The sequence below is a fragment of the Anolis sagrei genome, chromosome 4 (genome assembly GCF_037176765.1).
Source record: "Anolis sagrei isolate rAnoSag1 chromosome 4, rAnoSag1.mat, whole genome shotgun sequence".
Taxonomy (NCBI): Eukaryota; Metazoa; Chordata; class Lepidosauria; order Squamata; family Dactyloidae; genus Anolis; species Anolis sagrei.
In genome coordinates, this window is record NC_090024.1 from 45,768,366 (window position 1) to 45,780,403 (window position 12,038).

The 12,038-nt window shown below is 37.4% G+C and overlaps 1 protein-coding gene across 2 annotated transcripts in view; it reads left to right on the forward strand.

Moving 5' to 3' along the window:
* The window catches only part of PDE7A (phosphodiesterase 7A), a 63,820-nt gene that overhangs the window by 24,540 nt on the left and 27,242 nt on the right, over window positions 1–12,038 (forward strand). For both annotated transcript variants that reach the window (XM_060775398.2, XM_060775399.2), the window contains exon 2: window positions 530–590. In XM_060775398.2, the coding sequence (XP_060631381.2) occupies window positions 530–590 (61 nt within the window). The remainder of the gene's footprint in view (window positions 1–529; window positions 591–12,038) is intronic.

Genomic DNA, 12,038 nt, shown 5'->3' on the forward strand with positions numbered 1-12,038 from the left:
AGATGGTCCCTGGTCGGGACCATCTTCTATCTGTAAATGGATGCCCTTACTAATAAAGAACATGCGGATCAAGAATAGATCTCTACAGCCATCTACGGACCCTTCTCCTATACCCTACACTTGGAAGGCAATCATAGCTGTGAGTGATAGCCTGTGATGATGATAAATACTGATACAGCTTTTAACCTTGGTTAGGTCTGGGACAGGGGAGAAAATGCACGTGAAATGACTCGCATCATTAACACAACCCAACCCTTAATCATATTTGTCTGTTCCATCTTGAAATTTGTTGTTTGTCTTTGAGCTGAGAAATCACAAGTGAAAAGCTTTTCTAAATTGAGGAAAACTACATAATTAATTTATTTCCTTGTTGAAGCATTCCCATATGAAGAAAATATTTTAAAAGGCAGTGACTTTAGAAAATGCATTCTTAGTTGTAACAGGCTTTTATAATGGTCAAAGTGTTTTAGATAACAGAATTGAAGAATAATTTAAAGTAAGAATAAAATATTTTATTTTTTATTTTCAGAGACGTGGTGCAATTTCCTATGACAGTTCTGATCAAACTGCACTATACATTCGCATGCTAGGTAAGTGGTCACTGTTCAAACTCTATAAGTATGGCTATTTGCTGTTGAGTAGATGCATTTAGTGCATCCTAGCCATTTCCTGTTTTTTATTTCTCCTGTTTCCACCATTTTCCCTCTTTTGTTTTATCCTAGTTGGTGGTTCTAATTATTTGAGGTTTGTTTAGGTTTAGGACACCTTGCACTGAGTAAAGTCAAAAGATAATGATCACAAAATAGAGACTGTCGACTCCCTGGTCATACTGGGAAAGAAGGGAGAGGTTGGAAAAAGACTCAAATGTCAGCGAAAAGAGCAAACTTTATATTAGCTATATGTGTAAAGTATGAGATATGAACACAGATGGAAAATTGAGTTTTTTCTGATCTTTCCTTGCTTTTAAGGTTAGCGTCTGTAGCTGTTTTTCTTCTTTCAAATTGTCAGCAATTACAGAAGATAGTTGGTATATATGAGATTAAGAATTTGTTTTGTTGAGTGATTCATGTGAACAAATATTTGTATAGGAAAGAGTTTCAGCTTAAGTTGTAAACTAAACATTTTCATGACTTAGCACTCTTGAGATAGCGTGACAGCAATAGATACGAAGAAATGAGTAGGAGGAGTTTTACTGTAAAGTAAATTGCTTTTCATAAGCATTAACAAACTGTTAAAGAAACATAGACATTTAGCATTATATCATTCTCTGCCCTCTATAGAAAATGGTAACCTTTGCATGATTCATCAGGTCTTCAAGAGCAGTGAACCTTGAAGTAAAATCTTGAGCTGCTGGTTCATTCAGTAATCACAAATTCTGGATTGTGAACCTATAAATCTGTATATTTAGCACTTGTTGAATCCTCCATAATGTAAGGACGAAATGTAGACTTGTTTCATATGGCAAATTGGAACCAATTTATATTTTTTAATGGACAGGAATGAGAGAATGACTTCTAGTTGTGTGTTATGAACCACTCCTTTGTTGCGCCAGCTTCACTGGCTGCTGATTAGCTTCTGGGCACAATTCAAAGTGCTGTTTTTAACCTTTAAAGCCCTAAACGGTTCTGGCCCAGTTTACCTGTCTGAACGTATCTCATGCTATGAATCTTCTCTCAGCTTAAGATCGTCAGGAGAGACCCTGCTCTCAATACCGCCACTCTTGCAAACATGGTTGGTGGGGAAGAGAGACAGGGTCTTCTCAGCAGTCTCCCCCCGTCTATGGAACTCCTTTCCTAAGGACTTCAGGCTGGCCACCTCCCTCCTGTCCTTCAGGAGACAACTGAAGACCTGGCTGTGGGACCAGGCATTCGACTAGAGGCATTGACCAGAGGACAATGGCAGCTTGGAAAGGACATTATGACATTGGATTTGTTTGGCTAGATCTTGGTTTTAGCAGCGTGTAGGTTGAATGTTACATGACGTTTTTGATGATTTTTATAATGTTTCAATCAAGCTTTACTGTTTTTAATTGAATGCATATGTTGACAGCATCAATGATGCTTATGTAAAGCCGCCCTGAGTCCCTTGTGGGAGAAGGGGGGGGGGGGGGTAGAAATGAAATGAAATAAATAAATAAATAATAAATGCATTATGAAACTAGTAAAATAAAGCGGTAAATGGTTTACTGGATGAAAGGAAGATGATTTTATTTTGTAGAAGTTGTGCCTCTTGTATACTCATCAAAAGTGGCTTTAAAATGTTTATGAAACCTTCTTCAGTAGTTAAATAGTGGAGCCATTCATTGGGAGGGTTGATAGAGTTGAGGAGCTATAATAGTGTGCTGACCAACAGTGTAACTGATCTTTAAATACTGGAATCATGAGCAGGATATCTGAAACAGATTTCAGCATGTTGGCAGAATGAAATAGTAAAGGTAACCCATTATATATAAGTGGGTCTCAAATGCTTGTGGGCTTTGACTATTCCTAATATAATCCTTTGAATTTGACGTAAACCATATAGACACCCAGTTAATTTGTATTTTTTTAGCATCTGGGTGGATAGATTTTATCCACCCGGTTGAAGCTTCCCAAATGTTTTTGGAGATATCCCTGCACAAAGTACACAGTAGTTGCATAGTTTGATGGAAGTTCAGATAAGCGAGGCATGGTCTTCCCTATACATAAGAATACAACTGGTGAAACAAACTTGAATAATGAAAAACATTCTTGCTACTGCCTCATCTTCTTTTGGGACCAGATATACTCCCAGGCTAAACATGTTCTGGAATTGGTTTTACACCATTATCTACAATTGCTAACCTTGTACTCTTATGGATTTCTGTCATGGCACTGTTAGTTTTCAGCTTGTTTTCCTTCATCCATTCCATTATTGGGTTAGGATTCTTAATCATGATCTCTTCCATTTCTTTTGGAACTTTAGACAGAACAATGAGGTAAAGCCACATGTCATCTCCCCTGAAAAATCTATAAAGGAATGAAAGATAAGTTCTTTTGTAGATGCTGCTATTCCTTGGGCTAATAATTCTACCTGTAGGCCTATTTTGCTATATTGTACCTCCTTGAATATCCAGGCTTACAAGTCGCAAATCAACAGTTTCTGCCAGTAAGTGTCTTTCACTCCACTAGCTATTGCCACAATTGGCAATTAAAAGCTAAACACCTGTGGAGACAAAGTTGCTGTTAGGGGAGTTATCCTTCAAGGACCTATCCTGCTCCTCCAGAGAAGAGGGAAGGTTGTGTGCTTCCATTATTTATCTGGAGAGTTGCTGCATCTTTGAGGGTACTGTCTGGTCTACAACAAGAATAATGTGTTTTTTAAAAAGATGGGTAGAGATTAGGTCTCAGAAAGCAGCTATAATAAAAGGCTGCAGACTATTTTAATAATAGTTGCCATGCAACACAGTTGCTGCAATAGTTTCATCAGCTGCTGATTTTTTTTTTCTGGGCACAATCCCAAATGCTGATTATGATCTATAAAGCCCTATATTAGTGGTGTCCAGACTTTGGTCCTCTAGGTGTTTGGGATTCCAACTCCCAGAATTGTTCAATGCTCAAGAATTCTGGGAGCAGAAGTCCAAAACACTTGGAGCACCAAAGGATGGGCATCACTGTTGTATATGATTCAGGTCTACATTTCTATGAATCTTAGAAGGCCCTTCCTTTCTGGCTACTTCTCTCATAGGTAAATTTGATTGGAACATAGGAGATAGTGTTCTTGTTCCCAGACTCTGGAATTTCTTCGTAAGGGGCCAGAGAGACACATTTTTGCTGCCCTTCTAGAGGTATGTGAAGCTTGCCTCCCCAGAAGGCCTCTGAGAATTGATTGTACATGGGAGAAGAGCTTTTAATGATGTACTATATTGTTTATATTGTTTACTTTTTAAATGGGGATGCTTTTAATTTCTTTTAAATTTTACTGAACATTTTGAATGATGTGAACTTTGATCTGTCACTGATTTAATTGCTGCAAACTGTTTTGAGTGTCAGGACTGGTCACACGGCAAGATTTAAAATAAAACAAAACGAATCTTCCAGAACCAGCTCTCAATAAAGGACAGTCATTTTCACAGGATCTATTGCATTTGAAACCAAAATTTTGATTAATGTTTTAATTGTACAATAATTAACATATTCGTGATTTAAAATACCATTAAACATCTGTATAAGATTGAGAACATCTGCAATTTGCAAAATGAATTTCTTAGTAAAATTGCATTAGTAGGGAAGAAAATTTAGATTAATATTAAATGCCGCATTTTGAGGTATCTGTCCAGAATGCAGTAGAAATTTTCTACTTAAGCTACAAATAGCCAATCAATAAGGAACAGATGATAATGATGCTATAAGCAGTAATAAATATTTGCTATCCCTTTCTTCCTCTGAAGTTAAAGATTACAGTATACAGCTGACCCTCTGTATCTGTGGGCTCCACATCCTGGGATTATACCAACCATGGATAAAAACAGTTTTTGAAAAAATGCAAGTGGAGGTCTCATTTCTCTCCCACCCAACCTGGTGGCCTTGCAAGAGGAGCATGGTGGAATTGTTCTGTGGTGCTTCTCTGTTAAGTGCAAAGAAGCTGAAGAAATGTGGGGGAAGCACAAGAGGGAAGAACTCTCAGGAAAGGACTCCAGCAGCCTTAAGTGTGCTGAGGGTTGTTAGAGACCAGAGGACCACCCTAGATTCTCTTCCTTTGGTGGATGACCCACAAGGCAAGCAGGTGACCCCTTTGCCAATGGCTATCAGTTTGGGACTTAAGCATCCACAGAATTTGATATCCCTGAAATAATTTTTCCATGAATACTACTGGCTGACTGTATTCCGTTTCATGATGATCAGTCATATGAGTTTGCTCCTGATATGATAAATAGTCATTAACAAGTTCATAGTATAGTTCAGTAGTTCCCTATCTGTGGTCCCCAAGAACTAAAATATAGTCCGTTGTCTCATTGTTACGACACCGTTGAAACAAGAGTGACTGGTCTCATGAAACCCTGTTATAGTGCCGAGCAGCGGGGATATCGGGAGAGGAGAGGCTGACTACCCACGAAAGGTACGACAACAAGCCTCCTGATTCCTCCTCCTCCCTCCTTCTGAGCGGAGCTGTTCCACATGGTGCCTGGAAGTGGGAGCACCTTGGTGTCTTCGTTTTTAGGCCTGTTCCTGGGGTTATTTGGGGTGCTGATTCAGAGCATTACATTGGATAGACCACATCATCTCTAGATTATTAAATATGGTTTTCTGTGGGCGAGGAGATAGCAATTACTGGATGCCATATATTCTGTATTAAGACCTAGAGCTGATGTGATCCATCCAATGCAATTTTATGAATCAGCATCCCAAATAACCAAACCAAATCTAAAGTTGACCAAAAGCTGATTTGTAACCCTTTTGGTACTAATGTTGGAGAGTGGTCCCTGGTCAAAAAAAAAGTTGGAAACCACTGGTATAGGTAGTGACAGTGGAAGGAAAACCATGACATGTTGTTTTGATGTTATATGATTAAGCAGACATTTTCTTAAATTATAGAGTAAATTGAAACTAATGATTGAAGTACAAAGAATAACAAATTATTCAATGCCACATCAGAAGCATTAAAAAAATAAGAATAGCAATATTCTCATCGCAAATATATTGAAAACTTAGCAGAAGCTCTTTAACTCACTCATTCCTTCCAGTGCAAACAAGAACATACTAAAATACAGTGGATGGTGACTCAAGTGTGCAGTAGAGAGACAGTCAAACAGATGATGAGAGAGGGGTTCTAAAATATTTTTTGTTTCAGCATTTTTCTCTTGTGAAAGTCTTATCAAAGTAGAAGAGAGTAAACAGTTAGCTCCCTGTTACAAGTGGTCCTTGGAATTTGTGATGATTGTATCCATGACTTGACTCTAAATCAAAGCAGAGGGTTTTTATTTTGTGATGAAATTGACATTTCATCACAGATTTTGAATGATGTAAATTTGAAAACATATTTCTTCCATCTGAAGACAAACCACGAAAGTGCCTAGAATTAGATGCATCTGGTAAAATAGACAAAGGACAGCAAATATTCTACAGGTAGTTCCCCAAATTCTGAACAAGATAGGTTCTGTAGTTTGTTCTTAAGTTGAATCTGTATGTAAGTCAGAACAGGTACTTTTTAAAAGTGTAACTACAGATATATATATATATGTGTGTGTGTGTGTGTGTGTGTGTGTAGGATTCAAAAAATTATTTTTTGTGGAAACAAGGATTTGGTGAGAAAGCTTCAGTGGAGACATCTTTTCCCCATGATAACTCTTTCAAGAGTGAATTTTCTTTCCTATGGGTAATTTCTCCCTTTTCCTTCTGTCTCACCCCCATTCTTTACTATGAGTAGTTTGTAAGTCGGATGTTTGTAACTCGGCGGCTGCCTGTATAATGATTTCACCAGAATTTAGGGAGAACATGGTGCCATCCTTACTGACCCATTGACACCTCCTGGATGAACTTGCATAAGTTACATTTTCTCAGCCTCAGAGCGAGGAAGCCCCTTTAGTAGGTTTGCCTTAGGATTATCACATGTCAAAAGCACATGGTATCATTCCTTGTTCCATTTTATTTTGTTCTGATATGTTTTAATATTTCATTTACATAGGTCATGAGATAAAATGGAATGGTTCAGTAGACATATTTTGCCAAGAGGTTGGTAGAGTTAGTGTTCTCTTCTTGGAAATTATTGTGCGTGTGTTACCTCAAGTAGCCAATGACTCCTGATGAATTTTGAATTTCACAGTAATTTTTTACACAAGGAATGCTCAGGCATTATTTTTCCAGTTCTTTTAAATATATCCCACAGCACCTTATATTTGTTGGTATTTACCATGCGAGTACATAAGCAAATCTGACCCTGCTTATGTTCCAAAATCAGGTGTATTTACAAGATGACTTCCCCATCCCTTCCTTCTCTCAATTCCAGATTGGTTTTGGAGTGTTCCTCTATTGCTCATTTTAGGATTAGGTCTAAATATCCTAAAATACCAGCTTTGGGGGTTGTACTGTATGTTCTAATATTCCACTGATAGATGGGAACCCTTGGATATAACGGCTGTGCTTATTTATATAATTTGGAACAGCAGAGATTAGCCCGAAGCTGATGGAAATTGTTTGAACCAAATGCACCGTGAAACACATTTGACACCCTTTTTAATAGACAGCTGCCATTTTATAAAAGTTTAAAATTGATAGTCGGAGGAATTAAGATTATGCATTGCACAACTGTTTTAGTTAAAGAACACAAGTATAACAATGAATCAGTTTTGAAAATGCATTTCATATTTTCATATTGGATCATTTTTGTGATTTTATTTATTTATTGTATTGGAAACGAACCAAGGGCACAGTTGTAATGTATTTTAAAAGCACAAAGTTTAAAACTTGGCATTATATTAAATTTCCTTTGACTAGAAATAAATAAATAAATAAATATAAACTATAAGAAGGTTCTCAATTGTGCATGTGGCAGGGCTCAGATTGCATTGTAATAGGTGGTCTGTGGTTTGCTCTTTTCCACACTCGCATGTTCTGTACTCCACTTTGTAACCCCATTTCTTAAAGTTGGCTGTGCATCTCATGGTTCCAAAGCTCAGTCTGTTCAGCACCTTCCAAGTCACCCAGTATTTTGTGTCCCCAGCAGGGAGTCCCTCATTCGGTATCAGCCATTGATTGAGGTTCTGGGTTTTCACCTGCCACTTTTGTACTTTTGCTTGCTGAGGTGTTCCTTCAAGTACTTCTGTAGATCTTAAAAAACTATTTCTTGATTTAAGGCGTTGGCATGCTGGCTGATAACTAAACAGGGGATGGGCCAGAGATGTCACTGCCTTGGTCCTTTCATTATTGGCTCCTACTTCCTGGTGGATGTCAGGTGGTGCGATACCAGTTAAAGGGTATAATTTCTCCAGTGGTGTAGGGCATAGACATCCTGTGATATTACAACATGTCTCATTAAGTGCCACATCCACTGTTTTAGCATGGCGAGATATGTTCCACATTGGACATGTGTACTCAGCAGCAGAGTAGCAAAGCACAGGAGCAGATGTCTTCACTGTATGTGATTGTGATCCCCAGGTTATTTCAGTCCGCTTTCGTATGATATGATTTATATCACCCACTTTTTGCTTTATATTTAGGCAGTGCTTCTTTAGGTCAGAGCACGGTCCAAGGTAACTCCCAGGTATTTGGAAGTGCTGCAATGCTCCGGTGGGATTTCTTTCCAGGTAGTCCTCAGAGCTCGAGATGCTTCTCTGTTCTTAAGATGAAAAGCACACATCTGTGTTTTAGATGGATTAGGAATCAGCTGGCTTTCTCTATAATAGGCACTTAAAGCTTCGGAGAGCTTCTGTTCAAGCATTTCAAAGCTTCCTGCTTGGGCAGTGATGGCACGATCATCAGCATAGATGAATCTTTGTCCCTTCTGGCAGTGGCTGATAATTTGTGTAAATGTTAAACACTGATGGAGCAAGCATGCTCCCCTGATGCAGGCTGTTATTCTGTTTTCGCCATCTGCTTCTCTGACCCTGGAATTCAACAAAAAAGTTCCTGCAGATTTCCTAGTTATTTTTTGCAATATCTATCTGTTATACCTCATATGGATGGCTTAATAATTATTCTCGCTATCTTGAAAGGAACTCAAAATATTTTATAACTTTTAATAAAACTGCATTTGTTTTATCCTAGTTTTTTGAGTTAGACTTTTCCTTTGATATAGTATTTTTTAACCAATGCTCTGTTTTAGACATTTCTTTTTTGCTCCCCTTTTTGTACCTTCAGTGGTGAGTGTTTTTGCCACACATTTCAATGCCCCAAAGATCTCTTTTTGGCTATTCATGGTAATTCAACCATTATGAATCAATATTTCAGATTTTGCGACAAATACAACTTGGGAATGAACATACTTCTGTGTTCATGCAGAAGTCTAGAAATTTTAGTCAAAAATCAGCCCAAAAAACTGGATCAACTTATCCACACAACAATGTGAGTATAGCATCTCAAGTCTTATTAAAAAAGAAAACATCCTCTCAGGGTTGGCTGATCCATGAGTGGGCACTAGTGCTTTCTTCTCTCCACCAAATGGACCTCAACATATCCACGGGGTGTATCAAAATCCAGACTTTTGGCCCTTAAACCAGCCCTCAGCTTACACATTAGGTTGATTTAGAGATTATTATATAAGGTAGTCTGAACAAATTTCAAACATGTTCTCTCTTCTAAATGATACCTAATCGAGATTTTGCTGTGGCATTTTATCTGATTTGCAGGTACCTCTAATGGAAATTCATGCTTTGTTTATGTGTTCAGTAAATAATTGTTTATTTGCTTATATCAAAACGTGTGTAAGCAAATCAGTAAACATATACATCTTAAAGCACAAAATAGTCAGTAAAAATTCTTGTTTTAAAATGCCTGGCTTTTGTTCATCACTGATCTTAATATTTAATGAAGGAAGCCTTAGCAAGGCCTTCACAGCAGATTTTCATGGAAGGATGATTTGGTCATACAGAATGAGTATTGCAATCAGACCCTTCTGAGAATGCTGATAAAAATGTACAGCCAGTTTTGAAATATTAAGGAAAATTGAATGGCCTAGATTATAATGTTATCTGATTGTTCATGTAAGGATAATATGATTCCATGACATAAAAAAGATGAAAGGATTATATCTCTAAATTTGTTCTAGGGCAATAGCTGCTTTTGAGTTAGAGTAATTCGTAAGCTCCAGTTAGTGGAAGTAGTCCTTAAACTTCATCATTATTTTCAATAGTACTTCATCCGAGGTTGCATTTCTGAAGCACTATTTTCTCAAAAATTTGAACATAAGGGGAAAAATAATATCCCAACATTATAACTTAGTCAGTGAAGTATGATAGCAGCCAAGCAGCCAAATATTCCTAGAGCCCATATCTAAGGCAGTTTTCCCAGTCTTACAGATGTTTTGGACTTTAGCTCTCAGAAATGCTGATTATTGGGCAAGTAAGGCTTCTGGGAGCAGAAGTCCAAAACATCTGGAACTCTTGGGATCATGAGCTCCTTCACCAGGTGATGGCTGTGGGAGGGAGCTTTGCATGGATTTCATTCCACATTCAGTTAATGGGAACTTGTTGTGCCATCTGATCACAGGTAAACTAGCTTATCTGAATTATGGTTAGTGGAAAACAAACCACATTTATCTTAAAGTAGAAAGGATATAAAAGGCTAGTGTTAATTTAATCATATTTAATATTAACCATAATTTTAGTCTTTGGATAACACTACACTACAATTATTCTAAAATGGAAATAGTAGCTTCCAGGTTTCCTATGGCCATGATGAGACACTTATTCCTGTATTGTTACCACGTGTTTTACCATTGTATCAGGATGCAACTGTTATATCTGAATTAAGTTCTGAAAATTAGCGACTCTTGCACCATTTCCCTCTGAATAAAGTATTGGAATGCTTGAGCAGATGATGTATTCTGGTCCCTGATGGAAGGAGCTAGAGTAAGCTGTCCCTTCTGAAGATGGTTTTTGTAGGAGGCATATGTCTATCCTCTTGTGGCTCCTGGACTTCTGGTTGGTGTGTCTCCTTTGGCTTTGTATTTAGGGCAAGTAGCAGTTGTACGAGTTCTTTCTGATGGGGAGAGGGAATACATGTTTCTTGCAACAGCTCATTTTCTGATGACTGGGGTTATGTTGGTCTTCCTGTTGCCATGATGATTTTCCTAGGAGGTGGGGGATCCAGTGTCCCAGTGACCTTTGGTTGGGAGTAAAGACTAATATGTGCTTAGCTAACCTTAGGAAATGATTATGGAAATTATGAGTGATAGGCATTTTGCTAAGAAAGATGCACACTTCTAACGGGCCTTTGTAAAGGGTGGGACCCATAAATTTGTTGCAGGACTCAAGCGCAACATTATTTGAGATTTTTTTTTTATCTTTTGCCATTTCTTTTTAGAAAAACAAGTTGGCACAAATGCTTTCTTATTTGATTTTGAGAAATAATGTTGGCTCCAATGTCAGATGGCTTGTGCTTGGAGAGAAGGAAGTTGGTTTCCTTTATTCAGCTGCAACCCCTTGTAACAACTTGTTTCTTTTAGTAACTTAAGAAGCAGGGAGGAGGCACAATGAACTGAAGAAAAAGCTCCTGTATGTGTACACAGTTTTCGATTCTAGCCATTGTATACAAATACTGTAATGCTGAATCTATCACCCTTTAGTTAACATCTTGAACAAATAATTTATTACCTGAAAACTTGAAGAGATCTTGTGCTGCCGGTATTGTATCTTGTTTGCATTTCAAACTCAGCTCTTGTTTTGGTTCTTGTTTCAGTGTGAAGATTTTAATGAAATTTAAAACTTGTGAACATTTAGTAGGCATACTTGGATTGTTGACTGGATATTGCCAGTTTAGCGTTATAGTTAGTTTATTGTTTTTGAAGATAGGTGTATCCAGTCTCACAGTGTGTCTTCAAGGCATGCAAAATGTTTTCTGAAAAATTATGCAATATATAAAATAGAATGAAAATATATCCTGAAACATAAATTGTTTTGGTCAGTATTATTTTTTCCAAAAACAACTTTGTAGACAAATAAATTCATATAAAGAACTGAGTACAGAAAGTTTGAACTTTCTCGAGTAATATCAGTTGAGTAGTCCATGGTTCATTTTAAAAATGTAATATTTTGCTTTGAAAATACTTTCTTATGGAAATGTGGAGGGTCAGAAGTTTTGCTACTTCCACATTTGAGTTGGTTTGGATATAATTTGAAACCATAGCATAATTTGAGTAAACCTTCAACTTACATCAGTGTTTCCTCTCATTATAATTTTCCATAACATCAAAACTAAGATTTGTGAATGCTATAGATTCTGTTAGCCAGAACTGAAAACTATGATCACAGCTGCTTGGTTTGGTTTTCCAGCATTACATCTTGTGATTAAAGAAAAAGAAGGAAGCATGCAAGTCTGAGGTTGACTACAACTAGTTCTTTCTTTCATTAAAAATTTCCATGGACT